Genomic DNA, 14,722 nt, shown 5'->3' with positions numbered 1-14,722 from the left:
ATGCTTTTCTGAACTTGGCCTAATTATTAATATCCTAAATTATTATTTCAGGATGTTATCTCCAGACAGTTTTCACTGAGATATGTACACCTAAGTGTTAGAGGCTTTTTGAGCAATCCCATAAAGCCTGTCGAAGCTGCTATGTAATCTTTTCTTTTTTTTTTTTTTTTTTTTTTTAAATGGATCAATTATTTAGTCATCTTAGCCTGGACATAAAGCCTAATTTATTGCATTCATTTTTTAAAGTCCCAGCCTTGATCGTATACTTGGTATAAAAACAGAAAATCCCCTGACCTGCCCCTCAACATGTTTTTTTTCCTCATCTGGTTTGTCTACTGTTTGTATTTTTTGTTCTGCCTTTTCCTTGATCGCCTGTTCTTCTTTCCAGTTCTCCTCTCTCTTTAAGTTTCCTGTTCTTTTTTTTCCCCTACTTCTCTAATATTTGCTCATTTTATGTCCAGCCCTAAATAATTTTACGCAGTCAGTATAACCTCCTTTTCTCTTAAATAAGTACTCTGATTTTTTTACTAAATTTTTTCTCAACTATTTTCTCCTTCAATCCTCCTAATATTTTGTACTGAACCCCATGGGATGGTCCAAAAACAATATAAAAAGGCTGAGATTGTCTATTACATTGAGTGAGCCTCATTAGGGTCAAGGAGCCTTTTCCTATCAGAGGCTTTAAACTCTTATTTCTTTCTTGATGTTTCTATTTTATTGTCTTAAAAAGCCATGAAATACCTGTAGAAAAAAATAAATACCATTAAATAATGTGATAACAATATGATCATTTGCCAAGCACCAGCAAGGTGTTAACTGTAATGGTACCACTTTGACAAGCTAAGTCATCATGTACAAGCTGGGCTGTTTGCTAGGTGTTCTCCAAACTCTCCTCCTCTTCTTTTCAGGTGTGAAGAAGACATCAATGAGTGCGAAAGAGAAGAATGTGAAAATGGTGGCTCCTGTGTCAACATATTTGGTTCATTTCTGTGTAACTGCACCCCTGGCTATGTGGGGCAATACTGTGGTCTTCGCCCCGTGGTGGTTCCCAATATTCAAGCTGGGCATTCATACGTCGGCAAGGAGGAACTGATAGGAATAGCCGTGGTCCTGTTCGTCATATTTGTTCTGATCATCCTCTTTATCATCTTCCGCAAGAAAGTTTTCAGGAAGAACTATTCCCGCAACAACATCACACTCGTACAGGATCCAGCTACCGCCGCCCTGCTCAACAAGAGCAACGGCATCCAGTTCAAGAACATCAGGAACAGCGGGGACAGCAGAAACATCTACCAAGAGGTTGGGCCTCCGCAGGTCCCGGTGAGGCCGATGGCCTATACCCCGTGCTTCCAGAGCGACTCACGGAATAACCTGGACAAGATAGTGGATGGGCTTGGTGTGGAGCACCAGGAGATGACAACGTTTCACCCCGAGTCCCCTCGAATACTGACGGCCAGGCGGGGGGTGGTGGTGTGCAGCGTAGCTCCCAACTTGCCCGCCATGTCTCCCTGCCGGTCCGACTGCGACTCCATCAGGAAGAGCACGTGGGATGCTGGGACGGAAAGTAAGTGCTGCTCCAGGCCGGTCTCGCTCTTCCCTGCCAGAGGTAGGGGTTGCCTTCAGGGTGCAGCAGGTTCCTTTAATGCTCCAACCTCATACACTTAAAATTGTTACATTTCTCCAAGAAGAGGTTTGGTTTCATTTTGAAAGGGTATAATTAAACTAGGCGTACAAGACCTCTACTTCTATGCATTAAGTATGACTAAACGCATTTATTTCACTTGTTTAGAAAGCACATATGAGTAAGTGCTCTGAGCATTAGTTCTTCAAGTGATACAATGCAATTATCTTTCTATTGGAAAAAAATAATTTGGGGAAGAATTCTCAAATATAAACTCTGCTAGGTCTGGGCAATTTGTCTCCTGGGGGAGTTAAACTTTCTGGAAGAAGCAATCCTGTTTTGCAACGGGGACAAATGAATTAATATTCTCTACTTCCAGTGTCTATGAAATTAAGCAGAAAATCATGCACTACTTAGAGGATCACCTTTTCAGAACATTGCATTCCCATCTGTATTCAGTATCAGAGTGATCACAAAATTTCTGATCCCCACACTTGCCCTATCGGTGCTCTGGTGGTTTCTCACCTGATAACACAGTGCTCCCTCCATTCCTGAACAAGTTGCTGGAGATGCAGCAAACATCATCTATTCAGTCATAGCAGGAAATACCAGTTTGCTGGGACACGGTTGCGGCCCAGTGTTACCTATCCTTGCAAATCAGAACATGTCGTATGGACCAGGAGATGTTTGCTTTAGCATACAGGGGGGTTTTATGATGTTTTCTCTTTTTAGTAGTTTTTCCTAATGCATCTTCAAGTCCACTGCAACACAGCCTTAACCAAAACTGTCACATAAAACTCCATGATCCAGAAACTCTCGTAGTCCTGTAGTTCTAGGCAATAGGAATTGAGGAAAAGAGAGAGGAATCGGGCACTGCCTCATACCTGTGCCCTGACCTGCACGTTTACATCTAAGGCAGTGTGTTGGCTAAGGTCTTCTAATGAAAAACAGGAATTAATTTTCATTTCTTTGGACTGTATTTCACAGTTGTGTTGTGGTTGACCGTTTTAACCATTAAATATAGTTTTGCTGATTGAAAGCATCAGCATGCCAGTCCCCACACGTGCTCTGTTCTGTATTCTCCTGGGTGTTTCTGCCGCAGGCGCTGCTGGTATCTGTATGAATTTCTGCACAGCATGAGGCCACGCCATGAGACGGACCTCAGCTGTCAAGGAGTGGGAAGCAGTGCAGCTTCATTACTGCAGCACTCGCTCCATCTACTACATTCCCTGCTGCTCAGCAGGAGCAAATCAGCCCTTACTGCATGGAGGTGCCTCATGCTGGGTAGAAATATCTACAGCTAGCAGGCAGAAAGCTGTACTTAGGTGTTTGCAGCACCTGGGCTTGTTCATTTGTAATTAGCACAGGTATCTATCTCAGTGCTCACTATGGAGGATAACTTTTTGTGTGCCTTATTATCACTCATATAATGTGTAGTTGAATGTGTTTATTCATGTGTGTTTAATTACACGAGCATTTATACCGTAGGCTGCAGTTACATTTCTAAACTGTAGAAGAGTTGTCAAGACTGAATGTCCCTGATGAAAAGCAATGTAAATTGAAGCATAATCTATTATATGTCAGTGGTGGAGCCATTAAAATCTGATCCGAGGGCCACCGATGTGAATAAAAAGATGCACGATATGTTTATTGAGCATTGAATGAGCCTTTAATGAGGCTCTCAGATTAAGACATGAACAGTAAAGATAAATGTAACTGTAATCTCCTGTATAAGATGTTTATACCACATTTTTTCAGTCACCATTTTCTTGCTGCTGAGACTACATGTCATCTAAAAAGGCAATACCGAATACAGATGTTTCTTCCTTGATTACAGTGGTGTCAGCCACTTGAAAGACTCTTTGGGCTTCAAAAGTCTAGGTATCTTTGTCAGCTGCTTCCTTGACCAACAGGTCATTTCCTCTGTCTGAAGGAAATTATTTTATTCTGACAAAAATAATAGAAGGTTACTTGTTGGCAGGATTTAAATGGCTCCGTGGTATAAGTAGACAAATGTGCATACGTAGAGAGTACCATTTTGCTTTGTTTTTGCTGTCAATGAAGGTAAAGGGGTTGATGACGCTGAAGAAGTGACCTGTTTTGCAGGAAGTAATAAAGGCAGCAACTCCGAAGTACAATCCCTCAGCTCCTTCCAGTCTGATTCCGGTGATGATAATGGTAAGAAACGGTTTCATCTTTATTACGCTGGAGACAAAGCTATTTAACTCTCTTCCTAATATTATTAAAAACATTTAGGTGACATCTAGAAAGCCCTTTAATGATGCTAGAAGTCAGAAAGTCCTGGGTTCAAACCCTCACTTTGTGTCCATTTTTTAAATTATAGGAACATAATTAAAATCTTGATGCTTGGAGCTGGTGTATCAGTACCAAGCTTTACAGTGAATTAGAGGTGTGTTACAGCAGAGTCATGTTGCCAAGACATAAGTTGACTGAAAGTTTGCGAGGGAAACTGTAGGATTTCTATCATTTTCCCTCTTGGAAGAGGATGACTTTCATGTTTCATCAGTCAAATTAAAGGGAATTTCTGTGCCGTTTGCCAGGTCTCATTCATGGCCCCAGCAAAACTCTGCTGGTGCTCAGCAGCAGCCGTGAGCGGATGAGCCAGTCCCTGGTGGCTTGGCCTCTCCCTGGCACTCACAGCTCAGCGAACAATAGAGCACCATTAAATCTTTGCTCGGTGCATGTTCGTTGCCCGCTCTCGTGTCCTACATCATTATCTCAGTGGGTGACATGGGCAGAGCCATATACAGCCTGAAAGAGGCCTACAAAGTCAGAGCAAACCTTTGTTCCTATGGCCCATGTATGTTGAGCAGTGGGTCTTAGAAAAGGCAAGATGTTCTGCTGGGGAGGGATGATGGATGTCAGGGAAGCCTCATTCAGATACACGGAAAAAGATTAGCACAAAGAAATTGCACTTAGTTTCCTCAGCCGCCAGTTAATGAACTGTCTGGAGACTCAGTTCCTCAGTCATGTCATGCAGCTCTTCCCTAGGTACTCCTAAATGTTGGAAAAAGCACTTAAAGAGAAGCGCACTTGCAGTTCCTTTCGGTTCAGCTGTGGCTGAAGCATCATGAGTATTTTTGGCAAGCTTCTGAGTGCTTTTCTGCCCCTGCGCCCCCAAAAACCCCACCTTTTAGTGTTTTTCAGAATTATTAGAATTACTATTATTTCAATAATATATATTTATATACTAATTACCTTTAGAATAATTATTCAGATACTCATTTATTGTATGTGGTTACTTTTTATATCTCCTAGATTCTAATTAGTCTTTTCCAGCATCTGATCCTGCCCCCATTTAAATCAGTGACACAGTACCCACTGAAGCTGGATTGGACCTTCTGTGCCCGCTCATTTTTTTATGAAAGCTGTATTTAAAATATGGCCTTCAGAGATAACAATTCTAGCTGAGGGTCTAAACAAATCCACATCTTCAGGGAGAATTAGGGAAGAAACTTAAATCATCTGAGTTGCTTTGCAGAGGTCAATGCAAGACTGCATGCTCTGGGGTTTTTTTGCAGCAGCAGGGAGAGTTTGCAGTGCAAGAGCTTAATATATAAATACAGGCACAAGTAAGCATATATAACGCTCATATATATGTTCATAGGGGCTAATGGATATCCCTCTTGAAGCCATAGATCCTTGCCCTTCCTGTCATTTGTTTGGCACTAGAGAAGCACTGGGACGCATCCCACCGAAGGCGTGAACAGCCCTACGCTGTTGGTACCAGGCGCAGGCAGCCTCCGCTTACCTTCTGCATGGTGCTTGGAGCCTTCTCTTGCTGGGTCGAATAGGGGTTGTCTCACCATGCAAACTCTCTTGGGGTGTGATTTTGAACCTACTTTCATTTTTTTCCACCTTAATTCTACTGCATTTAAATTGCTCAGCTCCCCTAGCCTTCTTGAGAGTAGTTACCAGTATTTTTTTTGTGATCAAAAAGCAAAAATTTTTATTAGCCACAAATGTAAAAAAATAAAAGTTGCCCACCTCCAGCAATAATATTTTGGGAAGTGACTTCAAAGGCAAGTTACAGATTTCCATGGTAACCTGTTTTGAATGGGGGGATAGGGCAAGACAAAAGTGTATTTTTAGGTTACTGTTTCACTGCAGGCCAGTGCATGGTTGTGCTGGGAAGTCCAAGGAACTGCTGTTGATGACAGCAATTTTTACCGCCGAGCAATGCTGTATTTGGGGATTGCCTTGTGCTGAGCTGCCTGAGGTAAAAGTTTCCCTCCCTTCCATGAACATGCTCTGGTCAGCTCCCACCAGAGCCAACCCTTGGTTACGATGAAGACTGTGCTGGCCCTGATTTTTGACCTTTTTTTGTTTTTCACTCTCGGTTGTTCTCCTCCTACAGTAACAGCTGCCCTCCACCTCTTTTCAGAGCCATGCAGCAGCTAATTACATGGAGTCACTCATTTTTCCGTAGCGTTTATTATGCCTTAGCCAATACAAGTCTCCCTTGTAGAGTTACCAACACTGTTGATGGCATAAACATACTCAACGCAGACACAGAACACAGTTCTTTGGTTTATCAAGGCTCTTTTTGCCAAGCCTTCACAAGGACTGAGGAAGTTGGATGAAATCCTTGATCACATGCCCAAAATTTAACAAAAACATCAAAATATTCACCATATATTTGAATGGCACTATTACTGTTAACATGTTCCTTGTGACCTCTAAGTCTATTGGCTGCGTGAAACAAAAAAGTATGTCTTGCCTAACTTTTCTGGTCCCCTTCTTAGCCTGCTCCAAAGCAATCAGTTTTCTCCTGATTATAAGACAAAGGAAAAGGGATGAATCCAGTACCCACCGAACCGGAGCTTTCCCTCTGGTTTTGGTGGGTTTTATTTCAGGTCCTCAAAGGCAGGGGTGTGTGTTAGTCCAAAATGCAGATCATGTAGAGGACCACACATTATAGGCTTGTTGGACTCCATGTTAAACAATTGCATGGTCTGTATTAATTATTTCAAGGGAAAAGTATGTTTTGGTAAAACACCTGCAGAGAACACACAAAGCATTTGTGAAAATATTCTGTCAAACACAGATCAAAATTTGAACCAAACCTACTTGGATGTGTCCTCCTCATTACAGCAGTACTGCTTAATATCCCAGAGGTATTACATGGCACAGCACAAACAGTAAATAAGTAAAACATTCCTCTTAGGAAATAGATTGAGCTTAACACCGTTTCAGATGGCGTGATGGTCTAAAAGATAATGATCCCTTAGAGCACATGGCACCGTCTCTAGAGACCTTTAAGAAAGAATGAATTAGAAATTAGTGTCAGGTGGACAAGATACTGCTTTGGTTAATTGAATCAGCTGGCCAGTCTGCTTGAATTTATGAGGTGATACATATCATCCCATATGCCTTTCTGGAAATGCTGGTTTGGAATTTGTCACCAGTCTGAAACAATGTATGGGATTATCTGAAATGAAATGTCCTGCAACCCACTGCATAAATCATGCATTGGTCTGCAGCCTTTTTTATTTTTCAATGTCAGTTCTGTCTGTTTGAGAGAATTTATTGTCGTAACGTATGATGTGTGTTTTAAATACTAACCTGAAGCTGTCCTTCCCCTCCCTTTATTTTCTGCTTTCCCTCCCCTGCAAGCTTCCATAGTGACTGTCATACAGCTTGTCAACAATGTAGTTGACACTATAGAAAATGAAGGTATTTAAATTTTTTTCTTTCTTGTTATGCAACAATGCTTCCTGTTTTCATTGTGAAACATTCCAGCAGAACCTCACTAATCTGCACTGACCGGCAAACTTGTGGCAGGGATTGGGTTTTGCAGATCAGCATGTTCACCAGCAAACACGAAAACACCTGAGGGATGTACCACAACATATCTGTGGGTAATTGGAGGTGGTAGAAAAGGTGTCAAGGCCTTCATCCTCTTCTGTTCAAGTCAATGTTTTTGCTTGCTTATTCCCATTGCCTTCGGAGGAAAGGGTTAGGTTGACAATGGAGCCAAATCTTGAGATTATCCTGGCTGCAGAGACTGGGAAACAGAAGAAGACGCAGGAAGGCCGTAAAGTGTCCCAGGCTGCGGTAGAGCTGGGTTATGCACTCCAGAGGGACCACATGGAGAGGAGCAGAGTGGTGGTAGGCAGGTGGCTGGTTTCTCCCAGGTAACACTGTCAAACAGAAGACGTGTAGACACAACTCCATGGATGCCACATAGCAAGGCAGCCGGCCTGCCACTGCCTTCCCCCTGGGGTTGATGTGCCCATTGAATATGGGTCCAAGGACCCAAGACTCAGCTCTGCCACTGACCTCCTGGGTAACCTCAAGTACGTTATCTTACAAGTGAACTGGTTTCCCTACCTGTAAAACAGGAATATCACTTTTTTTCTTCTTCCGTAAAGTACTGGGGAAACGTGATGTATGACAGATAAACATTACTTTTATTTATTTGTACAACATTTACCTTATTCTTGGGAAAATGTCAATTCAACATCAACTCAAGTTATCCACAAGTCCAAAAATTCATATGTCTTTAGCAAATTTAAGCCAGGTTTTGCAGACTTCAGCTAATCCAGTCTGCATAATGCTTAAAGATGATCAAGTAAATTATTTTTGTGAAAAGACTAATTTTTTTTCTTCAGCCAGTGTCACGGTAATTTTGAAAAGCACTTTTACTCCTTGCTAGTGATGGCACTTGAGTATTTGTCTATAGTACATTTACTGATTTCCTGAAGTGTAAGAGTGCCATTCTTCTCGCCATCAAATAAATGAACTAGCCAAAGTTAATTCAAAAAGAAAGTCCTGCTCAAAAAATAAGAAAATAACCTTGAAAAGAAACCATAGCCACTGTAAATGGCCTTGCCTTCCTAAAGGAAAGCTTAAGCAAACACATTGGCTCCCCATCATGCTTTCCAGGTCAGAAAAAGCCAGCCTGGCATCAGTTTCAAGAGGCTGTCACTGAAAATGCTTTTCCCGCTTCCCAGTTTTTCCAGTTCCTTATCTGAGACTTATGAGCCTTGCACGCTCTGCAGCAGAGCTGGTGACGGCAGCGAGCCGTTAGCCGCACCGGAGCTCCTGGTGCCCGGCGGGCAGGATGGCTGCCGCGGAGCCGCGGGAGGATGGGGCTCCTTCCCCAGGGAGCTGCCACGGGTCGTGCAGGTCAGCAAATCAGTGAGGTTCTCCTGGATCCCGAAACCACGCAGCTCGGAGGGACCTGACGCATCTCGGGTGCAATGTCATTCCACTGACCAAAAGACAGCAAAATCCGCTTGACAAAAAAGAGAGAAGTGAAGAAGGAGAAGAGTGGTTAGGGCCGGTTCAGACACTGCTGCTAAACCTGCAGTAGCCCCAACCCTCCTCACCCCAGGCTAACGCAGAGCAGGTAGAACGCTACTGTCTGGCTAACGAGCTAACGAAGAAATCACTATCACCACATGCGCTATGCGGTGATAAGCAAGGGCGAGAGTGGTCTCCAGTAGATGGAGGCCTGGAGAATAGTCTTCTCTGCCCTCGTCTGTGGCTGAGCCCCAGAGGTTAAGCACTGTAATGCCATGAAGGTCTATTTCTCTGGCCAGACCTCCTCCAGCAATGCAGTCGAGAGACCTTGCCCAGTGACTTCTTGCATGAAGCCCAATAACATGTGGCTGAACAAGAGCATCTCATCTAGAAAATGCTGCAGCTTATTCCCCGCCCTCGTCTCACATAAAACCTCTTTCCTTGCTCTCTCCCCCACCCCTGCACCCTCTCCATACTGGAATGCCTCCCTCCCCACCAGCTAGCATGGCAGTGCAGGTGGGAGGTGGGTATGGGGTTGTGGGGCATTGTAGCTGACGGCCCCATTAAATGGCTTTGTATTCTATTCTATTCAGGTTCTTATACCGTGCCCATCACCATGGTATCTGAGCCCAGGTGGGCCCAGATTTGTTTGAACCGGCCCTGAGAATGGTAGATTCTTATTTTTCTGTTTCAAAGTGAACAAGTGAGAGAGAAATGTACTTTGCAATTATAAACCGTAGAAATGGTGGATAGCCCTTTTTGTATTAAGAATTCCAGCTCTAATGTAATTCCGTATCTGTTCAGTGAGGGTAAATAATTAAGATATGATAGAAAAGGAATATAATACACGTGACATAATCATTTCTTTATGTATGTCTCCATTTGACTGGGCAAGCTTATCTTGTATGCTAAAATAAAGAACAATTAAAAATCCTATTAAAACGACACGGAGGCAGCTGTACTTTAGAAATATGCATGCAGAGTTTTGTATTTTCTCATATAATGCTGTGCTGGTAACAAGCTCCAAGTTACCAGTTTTTACTTTTCACTTTGTGTCTGACAGTGTCTGTTATGGATCAAGGACAGAACTACAACAGAGGTGATTTTTTCTGAGACGCTTTCTGCCTGTTGGACTGGGCTGGGGGGGGCAGGGCACTGATTTGATCTGGTTTTTTCTTGAACTGCTTCGCGTGTCTTCTTTTGTTGAATTCTGTTGGGTTTAAATGCTGCATGAGAATGGCCAGCCACCTCCTTTATTTCAGGATCCGGTTTTCAGTCAATCAGATTATTTGCTTGCACACTTTCTTTCTTGCAACGCAGTCATTGGAGGTGGAAGGGGAGACTAGATGTGATACCATAAGCATGCTGACTTCATTTATAGATTTTTTCAAATAACGGTGAAAAACATTAATTCAGAAGTTTTTGTCATTTTGATTTCTTGGACTCATTATTTCTAACACAACCTATAGCATTCTAAAAGGCGAAACGCCCGAGAGTGGCCGTGTGTTGTTTCTTTGCCTGTTTGCATTAGCATCATAGCACAATTTTGTTCTCCTCCCCTGCCCCTCCGGTCAGAGCATGGCTGACCTGTGTCGATGGCCTGTGGCGCATGCTGCGGTACGAACGTGCTGCGAGGACTCGGAGGCGAGTGCATGCCGGACGCTTTGCTCTCCTTGGCGGCCCCATCCTAACGGAGCGCTCTGGTTCTCTTTCCCGCTGCAGCGTATCATTGGGATACCTCTGACTGGATGCCAAGTGCGCGCTTGTCTGACATTGAGGAGGTGCCCAATTTTGAGACGGCGGATGGAGGCTCGGCTCATCACGGCAGTACCAGAGAGCTGGAGACAGATTACTACCTTGGTGGCTACGACATTGACAGCGACTACCCTCCCCCTCACGAAGAGGAGTTTTTAAGCCAGGACCAGTTACCGCCTCCTCTTCCAGAGGATTATCCGGACCAATATGAAACCCTCCCGCCCTCGCAGCCGGTCTCAATGGCAAGTACGCTCAGCCCCGATTGCAGGCGACGGCCGCACTTCCACCCTAGCCAGTACCTCCCTCCTCACCAGTTCCCCAATGAGACGGACACCACGGGGTCTCAGACTGGGAACGAATTTAGTACTTTTGCTGTTGGCCCAAGCCAGAACACAGAAAACGTTACTGCAGGTAAGATGCCCTTATCCTTGCACAACTCTCTAGATGCCTCCTCCTCTGACGTCTCAGCCAGCTGCGGCTTTGATGACTCCGAAGTAGCCATGAGTGACTATGAAAGCGTGGAGGAACTCAACCTAGAAAATGTTCACATTCCATTTGTGGAGACCCAGCATCAGACACAAGTGTAAAGGAAGCTCCTTCTTCTTCTTCTTCCTCCTCTTCTTCTCTTTTTTTTTTTTTTTTTTTGTCATTTGGTCAAATTAATAGTATAAATATTGAGAAGAAATTTTGCTGAAGGTGTATCTATATATATTGGGCAAGGCAAAAATACAGTATAACCCATTATTAACTTGTTCAGAAATGATACTGTATGTGCAGACACGAAGAGACCAATTGTGCTAAGTATTATACATCACAAAATTGTTACAGACAATCTGGAGAGTATGTACCTTCTATTTATTACCAAGAGTAAAACTCAGCTTTTGAGGCAGGGGGAAACGATAATTGCTAAATAATTTCTTTCTCTTCCCCAAAGTTTTTCTTTTCCTTTTTTTTTTTGTATTGTATTATTAAAAGTGTTACAGTGTTATGGTGTCCCCACAGTATTAAGGAACTGGTATGGATCATTCCAAGATGTACTGTTGCATGAAGTTTTATGTCAGTGAAAGAGTGAAAGCAATTGATCACTGAGGCTGCTGTGTACCACACGTCAGATGGCCGAAAAACCAGCATTTACAAATTGACCTATCAAAAACAAGTGACCAGTCAATTGCCCATAAATATTTATCTATGCTTTTGTTTGTTACATAGCATTTCATTCTACTTTGTGTGCATATAGAGCAACATCTATACAGTGTATATTTACTCCAAATTGGCCTGCTTTGGTTGCCATTTTTTAAAACCTGATGTCAGGTGCGTGTGCGTAACTTTACCTGCGAGGACTTCTAGAAATGTCAAAGTTTGGCTTAGTAGTGGCCCAGTTTTGCCCCCGCTGCACAGCCTCCCTTGACTTCTGTATGCAATGTGAACACGTATCTGGAAACTTTGGGAAAGCTAACTATCTACAAAGCGCTGCTGGGTTTTTTGAAATTCCTTGCTTGGGCAATCACCTCTTTAACAGCAGTCATCATGCTATGATTATTGCAGTAAAATTAGTTGCAATTAAGTTGCATATAACGCTGCTGTAACCTCAAATTGTTACCGTAATGTCATTTGGCAAATATCCATCCTTAGAGTTTACGGGATGAGTTCTCAGCTGCTGTAAACTGACTCAGTCGGTGGAACTGCACGGATGGGCTGCGGCCAAAGATCTGGCCTTAGATTTTCCGCTGGATATGTGATTTCATAGGATTTGAGGACTTCCAAAGGTTGTTGGCAGACTTCAGAATATTGTTGTGGGATGAGGAAAACCACGGCATCTGTATGCTTTTATGCTTCTCTCAGCCTGATTGGAGTAAATGGCCTTTCACATTGACTTGGCCTGAGCAGCTAAGTGCAATATGGAAATATGGGATTTTCAGTCAATGTATTAAAGCAGAATATACATACCTGTTGCTCAGTGCTATGAAAATGTTTTTACCACTGCATTTTACAGCATCTGTATACCTTATAGAATGAATGTGAGTCTGCAGTCTGCATTACTGCTGGGGTTTCATCCATTCCTTCCATGGCATAATTCAGTCATTCTGAAAAGCTATTGAGTACATAAATTGTTGTTATAGATGAACAGATTCATTCACAGGTTTCCTCTCCTGCTTTCCATGTCCTGTCTTTTGGTCAAACATCTTAACTGGATAGTTTCAGCAGTTGTATTCCAGGGCACGTTCTTGACTGACTTTTGAGTTTCACCCAAAATTAAATTGTGGGCCATTTCTTGACATGCAGGAAGTGTTCACTCAGAAATTGCCTCCAACACAAAGAAATTCTTCATAGAATGTAATTTAAATAATTGCAGCTTGTAACACTTTTAATAAAACAGGATTTCTAAAATTCTTGGCGTAGGTACAATACGTTGCTGCTTCCCTCCAATAGCTTATATAGCTGTAAAAGATTGGTGTAGATATTTTCTTTGGGATCGTGCAGCAATTCTTCACTAGAAAACAGCTCATTATACCGGTACATGAATAAATTGAGTGAACTTCTAGAAAGAATGTACTGCACATACAAGTATTATCAAGTACTTGTCTGCAAATAGTTCCTGTCCATTGAATTTATGAATGTCACTTTGTCTTCTCAAAGTAAACATGCTTCTGTAACAGTGATATATTCTGAATGTGCTCATGGTATGTTTCAATCCTTTTTCCCTGCTACTATCCCTGTGTTTTCAAGAAAAAAAAAATGGAAATTTGTATTGCGATTGCAAGGAACTGAGGGATTTGCCAATAAGCCATGAAATGGTTTGGCAAGCCTAGAGGCACAGGTAGAGGATGACTTGCATTGTTCATGAAGTCTGTGTTGCAGGAAAGCAGATGCAATTAGATTGATGTCTCTTCAAAAATAGGAACATCTGAGTTTGAAAAACATAGCTGCAAATTTATCTGCACTTTTAAAGTTGGTATGACTTTCTGAGATGGTAATGCTCTCTTAGCATTGGGCTGCAGTTTACATGAGGTTTGCTCCTACTCAGTTTTGGTGTGAGACATTTTCCTCCATTATGTAATTAGTTCTTTTCGAGCCCCCACCTAGTTATGAAGTGTACTTGTCATCTGTTTCCTGTAGTGAAAATTCTTGAGTAAGCCTGAGACACCAAAACCAAAACTTTACTGGGACATATCAAAAGTGTCACGAGGGAGAATATGATGGGAGCCTAGCAGTTGCCATACAAAAAAAAAAAAAAAAAAAAAAAAAAAAAATCAATGTTTCTTACCAAGCTTGTTGCCTCAGTAATATCTTGTTGGTAGTGAGTTTTACTAGTAAAATATGCATAAATACAATGTATAGTACTTTTTCTGTTTTGATGTTGTTGCCATTTCATTTCACTGAACGCCTACTTATTAAAGTGCTGTTGGGAAGGTGCCAAGGATCATCCGTTCAACCTTCTCTGTCCCACTCATGATTTCTATACCTCAAGATCTCCTCCCCTCCCAATCGAATAGGCCTAATCCATCTTCTAACAGATGCCCCTCTGTGAATATTGGTACTTCTGTGGCCTTTATGTTTTGTTCTGGCTCTTTTTGATAATGATAAGACCCAAATGCAGATCTCAAGGTGAAATACCTCTTAGGGAGTAAGATTTTCATATTAACATCACTTTTGTTAATCCAAACCATTGTATTTTCTTTTTAACTACTGCTTTACATGGACAAACTATAATCTTCTAACTTGGAAGTTAACACCACATTCATAACCTAATGTAAGAATTAGTGTTCATATTATTCCATCCAATGGATATTTCTTTTTCTGCCATATGATGATTTCTATATTGCTGCTGCTGTTATTGCCAGGTCCCTGGTTCTGTCAGAGCTTCCCCTCACATCTCTGCTAATCCTGTGTGTCTGTATTTCAATTCACGTTCCTGTAGATGGCTCCACTACACGGTATTTTCTTTTGGAAACATCTGTAGGAGAGGTTTCATAGACTTAATAAAGTACTTTTGAGAATCAGTGGATTATAACTCTTAGGATCAAGACAGTCTTTGCTTTTTGTAAAGAAACAACAAAAGAAATAAGCAACTTGTTA

At 42.2% G+C, this 14,722-nt stretch overlaps 2 protein-coding genes across 8 annotated transcripts in view; one reads left to right on the top strand and one right to left on the bottom strand.

The window, feature by feature from the left end:
• The window catches only part of FAT3 (FAT atypical cadherin 3), a 327,577-nt gene extending 316,325 nt beyond the window's left edge, over positions 1-11,252 (top strand). For 2 of the 7 annotated variants that reach the window (XM_049823600.1, XM_049823597.1), the window contains 5 exons: positions 909-1,564; positions 3,686-3,799; positions 7,259-7,318; positions 9,954-9,989; positions 10,613-11,252. In XM_049823600.1, coding sequence (XP_049679557.1) covers positions 909-1,564; positions 3,686-3,799; positions 7,259-7,318; positions 9,954-9,989; positions 10,613-11,232 — 1,486 coding nt within the window. In that variant the 3' untranslated portion in view covers positions 11,233-11,252. Of the gene's footprint in view, positions 1-908; positions 1,565-3,685; positions 3,800-7,258; positions 7,319-9,483; positions 9,560-9,953; positions 9,990-10,612 lie in introns of all 7 variants that reach the window. The other 5 variants (XM_049823603.1, XM_049823601.1, XM_049823604.1 and 2 more) reach the window with 4 other exon arrangements.
• Positions 1-14,722, bottom strand: part of TAF1D (TATA-box binding protein associated factor, RNA polymerase I subunit D) — an 815,997-nt gene that overhangs the window by 162,394 nt on the left and 638,881 nt on the right. The window lies entirely within an intron of this gene.

The sequence above is a fragment of the Accipiter gentilis genome, chromosome 19 (assembly GCF_929443795.1).
Source record: "Accipiter gentilis chromosome 19, bAccGen1.1, whole genome shotgun sequence".
Classification (NCBI taxonomy): Eukaryota; Metazoa; Chordata; class Aves; order Accipitriformes; family Accipitridae; genus Astur; species Astur gentilis.
This window is presented reverse-complemented; position numbering and strand designations above follow the sequence as displayed.